The sequence below is a fragment of the Amphimedon queenslandica genome, unplaced genomic scaffold, assembly GCF_000090795.2.
Source record: "Amphimedon queenslandica unplaced genomic scaffold, v1.1 AMPQUscaffold_12162, whole genome shotgun sequence".
NCBI lineage: Eukaryota > Metazoa > Porifera > Demospongiae > Haplosclerida > Niphatidae > Amphimedon > Amphimedon queenslandica.
In genome coordinates this window covers 4,569-9,644 of record NW_003547599.1, presented here as the reverse complement: position 1 = coordinate 9,644, position 5,076 = coordinate 4,569, and the positions used below count along the sequence as shown (strand labels likewise).

Genomic DNA, 5,076 nt, shown 5'->3' with positions numbered 1-5,076 from the left:
TAAGACAAAAGAAGTAACAAAGTCACTTAGAAGGTTACAAATAAGTATTTAGAATAAAATGAGGTTGTTTTATGCTTCATTCTATCCCAGAAGTGCAGTTATGGAGCTGTTCCTGAGCGGTACTGGATTCCTACCATAAAGTCATTGCTCGAGACGCTTTCTTGAACAACAAACCCTGTTAACAACATATTCTATTGTAATAGTGCTGTTTTGACTTTCTAGAAGTCAGTACTTCTGAATAAAAACAAATTATCATAAGATACAACTTCTTTACAACTACCCGCCATCTTGTTACTATAGCAACGGTTAATTAAAGCATGATGAATACAATTATTGCTAAATGTCCATCCGTGCTATGCACATTTCTGGACATGACAACCACTAACCTCACCTCATTAACATCAAAGTATTAAATATTAGGATTAATTTTTACATGTCACACCATAGATATTAGAGTAAATGAAAGGGATTGGAAACGGGGGCGTAGGCTAGTTGATGTTGCTATTGGTTACCGGCCCAATACCTGGTTGATTTCCCATCTCCTCCATTAGTGAGGCTGTACTGCAAGGACTTCGAAGGATATTTATGGAAATCCAAGAGGACGCTTACTTATGATATACCTACCGTTCCATATAGAAAGTTTAGGACTACCTGCAGCAAGGTTTTTACTTCTACAACGCTATTTTGCAACGAGTTATAGGTACAACAAAATTTTTTCATTTTTCACCCTTTTTCTGTTGTAACAAACTCATGCTTCATGGATTCTAACTCTAACTAGTATCATTCCATATGCAAATGAAAGCTCTTTCATATGATTATAAAGATCTTGTATCTTACTCAAGCTTGTTTTCAAAAAAGGGATTATAATGACAAAAAATACATTTTATGGTTTTAAAAGAGCCATAAGATTAACATAGTAAAATTATCTATACAATAGAAAACAGTATTATTAAGAGGAAACATTAGGCTTCTTGATGCATTAATTCCACTTGTATAGGAACACTTGTTCGCGAGATATTGTTTCTAAGAGAAAAAAAATCAAGGGTAAATTGTGACAAAAAATTTCAACGAGCCTCTGTCAGCCTAGCAGCAATACAAATGAATGGAGGTTGGGCTACGCCCACGCTTTCGTTTCCAATCCCTTTCATTTAATATCTATGGTCTCACACATTATTTATATAGCCACACCCATTATTCATATGTACACTGACTGATATTATTAGTATTTGTTTATGTATCTAGAACTGGGAGATACTGAAACCAGGAGCAATACCTAATGAGGGACTGTGGCCTATGGAGAGAGCCAATCATGCTAGTGCTATTATCAATGGTGACTCTACCTCACCTACACTAGTAGTGATTGGTGGACTGGATAAGAATAATGAACTAGTTACTGAATGTTTGTTATTTGATAGTATCACTACTGGTCAGTACAATTGTAGGAAGGTATGTGTGTGTATAGTACTGTAATGATGTGTGTGTGTGTATAGTTAGGTCAGTTGAGAGTATGAGACTAGTACTGATGTATATTGATGATAGATTAGTAATTGTTAGTGTGTTCAGTAGATAACACTATCACTGATGAAACATTAACAATACAATAGAACCACCCACACATTTGATTAAAAATTACGCATTGCATTATTTTTTGAGCCAACCTTAATGTCTGTGTGTATTATTAACACATTTCCTATTCTCAATATTGAGAGTTAAATTTGTACATGTTTAATGTTCATTCACATGAATGTTTATTTTGTTTGTTGATGGTGAGGATTAGAATTAATTTTACAATTACAATAAATGTAATGATCATCTACATATGAAATGATACAATTTCTCATTTTAAAAGTAACTGTATAAACATCATGTATCAGTAATTACTTGTATACTTCTCTTTATCTACAGATTCCTCTACCTGAATCTGTTACTGGTAGATATGCTCACTCACTCGCAGCAGTCACAATGTCACCACACTGTGTGTGGCTAGTAATTGTTGGAGGATTTGAAAGATTTAGAATGAAGGATGTTGGAGGAGGAAAGGAGCAAGCAATGGCTACATTTATCACTGATACTAATAGACTAATAATGATAATTGAATTAGGTAAGATAATATTAATCAATTGTAAGGATATGAGCATTAAATACATAATTACATTAAATAATGTACCACTCATTTTTATAGTATGTACATTATTTGTAAATTTCAGTTCCTAATATGACATACATTTTCCATTCATTTTGTATACTGTACACACTACAATACCACTGTATGTGTGGGTGTGTATTTACAACCACTATAAATGATACCATTAGTTTATAAATTAAATACATTTATTTATAAATATATAATGTATCTTATTGTGTCTCAGTATATAGTGAAGCTGGTGAGTGGATAGTACAGTCAGTACTGGATGGTAATGATCTCACTAGTAAGAACTATCAAGAAAAGTATCAATCGTACAGCAAGACCAGAACATGGTGGATGGATCAGCTAATAGAATATCCGACAGAGAGGGAAATGAAGCTTCAGAGATATATACAATCTTTACATGAAGACCTACAAGTGGCTCATGAGAGCAAAGTATCACTACAGGAGGCACTGGTTGAAGCCAATAAACAAGGTATATAGGATACTACACACACACACACACACTTTAACTGTACTAACTGATTACTATTATGTAGTATTGTGTGGTTATTGGTAGTGTGAGTGTGTATATTAGTACTGGTTTACATTATGATACTAGTGGATTAGACAATGTTGAGTATGGAAATAGTATCCTGTACTCAATATAGGTCAAATTGTCCATGCATTAGAAATAATGAGATTCATGTAGAGTGATCTCTGCTTACCATATATGGTATGATTAGCAATAATCATAGTACATGTATTTATGGGCTACTGTACATGCAGTGCAAATTTGTATAAGCTAGAAATAATATTGAATATGATTATCTAATGTTTTGTACATTGGTTGAACCAGTCTTTGTTGTGTTTATATTATCTGTATATTCTGTTGTGTTATTATGCATATACTGATTACTCTCTTCTTTTATATTATTATTCAGTTAAAGGTGATGATAGTAATGATATTATGAGGAGTGTATTAGAAGAGATGAGACAAGAACAGGAAAAGCTGATTGAAGAGAAACAGATTATTACTGGTTAGTGTATCATCGGTACATAATATTAGATGAGAGAATATTCTATTAATGTATAGAGGATAATGAGAAACTGAAACTCAAAGTTGCCGATAATGAAGTATTTATAACTGAAATATTGGAAGAGAAGACGCAAGTAGAGGAAAAGAAAAAGATTATTACTGGTTAGTGTATCATTAGTGCATAATATTAGATGAGAAAATTTTTTAATGATGTAGATGATTACGAAAGACTTAAAGTCAAGGTTGCTGATATAGAAGAGAAGGAGGAACAATATCTTAAAGAGAAACAGATCATTATTGGTTAGTTAACTATACACACAGCATGTATTAGATGAGAGAATATGTTTATTGTGTAGATGACAATCAAAATCTCAAAACTGACATTTCTGAGAAAGACAAAGTTATAGCCAAACTGACGTCACGAGTAGAGGAACAATCACAGAATGAGAAACTGTTCATTACTGGTTAGTGTATCATCATCAATCAATAATAATTATTAATATTCTATTAATTTATAGACCTTAAAGAAAAGGACTTGCACATAGCCAAACTAGTGAAGGAAAGACAAGAGAGAAGCAAAGTGACTAGTTCTATTGGACTACAATTTAATTACCTGATCCCTTCAATGGGTAAGAGTATTACCAAAGAAGTGAAAGAACTTTGTTTAGTACACGTACATGTAGTACAGGGTATTTTGACAAAAATTACAAGTAGAGAATTCATGATTTTTATAATTTTTCCTATAATGTACATATCGTATAGTGGGAAATTTTTGAGGGAATTAAATTTAGCAAAATTGGCATTTTGATAGCCATTCGCCAAAATAAAATCTTCCATTTTGAGCCATTATACACATGCTCAATGGCATGCGGCCACTAATTTGCCAAATTAAAATTTGTCAATGACCAAAATTTAGCAATCCACCAAATTATGTTCTTATATTGTGTATCAACTTTGAGCTGATTTTGATCAGGTTTGAATTTTTATGAATTTTTATGAATTTTTAAATTTGCTCGAAAATTGGGCCAACAACGAAAGGCTATACCTTAGCCAAATTTTATTAAAAATGGCTAGGCAAGAGTTCTCCATTTTTATAATTTTTTGATACACATACATGTTCTTATGTTGTGTATCAATTTCGAGCTGATTCCGATCAAGATTGGATTTTGAAATAAATTTTTAGAATTATTGTATAGTGCCTATCATGCAGCTCATGCTGTTTATCTCACTTAGTATGCTTTGTGGGAAACCCTGACTGAGTGCATACAATTGTGTGTGTACTCACTGTATATATTTTGTATAATTGACAGATAAATTGGATTGTCTGAGTGATGTCCAGGTAGCAGAGAGGAAGCTGTTCTTAATTCAAGGAGACAAACCTCAACTGATGAATTGGGAGAAATATGGTCTAAGGATTGGAGTACAAAAGGAGAGCGTACTGTCCTCTGAGACAGTAGAAGCATCAGTGGTTGCTCTTGTAGGAGGGCAGTTCCAGTTTCCGCCTAATACTGTCCTAGCGAGTGCTGTGTATGCAGTATCACTCTCAAAGCCTCTCCTCAAACGGCTCATATTAGAAATACAGCACTGCGTTGATTTAACAGGACGACCAGGTCTTAGTCATCATCTTAAGTTTGCCATAGCTCCCGTGAGCACACCCAGTCTTCCTTACCACTTCTCTATCGTTAAGGGAGGAGAGTTTAAAGCTGATAGTTGGTATGGATCCATTCAACGTAAAGAGTTCTGTTTGGTATCTATTGTTGGGGAGAAACGTCTACCCAAATCATCAACTAATGGAGACAAGTCAGAGGAAGAGGAGGAGGAGCAAGAGGAACAAGCAGAAGAGGAAACTGAGGAGGAAGGGGAAGATGGTGATAGTGATTCATCCAGTGATTCTGATAAGACTAAAGATCCA

At 33.9% G+C, this 5,076-nt stretch overlaps 1 protein-coding gene and 1 long non-coding RNA gene across 2 annotated transcripts; both read left to right on the top strand.

Annotated features, from left to right (window-relative positions):
• Positions 1–258, top strand: LOC109588322 (uncharacterized). Its single transcript, XR_002188077.1, has 2 exons — positions 1–33; positions 91–258. It is a non-coding gene; the product is annotated as an uncharacterized LOC109588322 (long non-coding RNA).
• A 939-nt stretch (positions 259–1,197) lies between these two features.
• Positions 1,198–3,419, top strand: LOC109588318 (uncharacterized). The gene is made up of 5 exons (XM_020004494.1): positions 1,198–1,446; positions 1,906–2,101; positions 2,370–2,395; positions 3,224–3,298; positions 3,381–3,419. Exons 1-5 carry the CDS (start codon positions 1,294–1,296, stop codon positions 3,417–3,419), a joined length of 489 nt encoding a protein of 162 aa, XP_019860053.1. The 5' UTR covers positions 1,198–1,293.
• Positions 3,420–5,076: the final 1,657 nt, after the last annotated feature.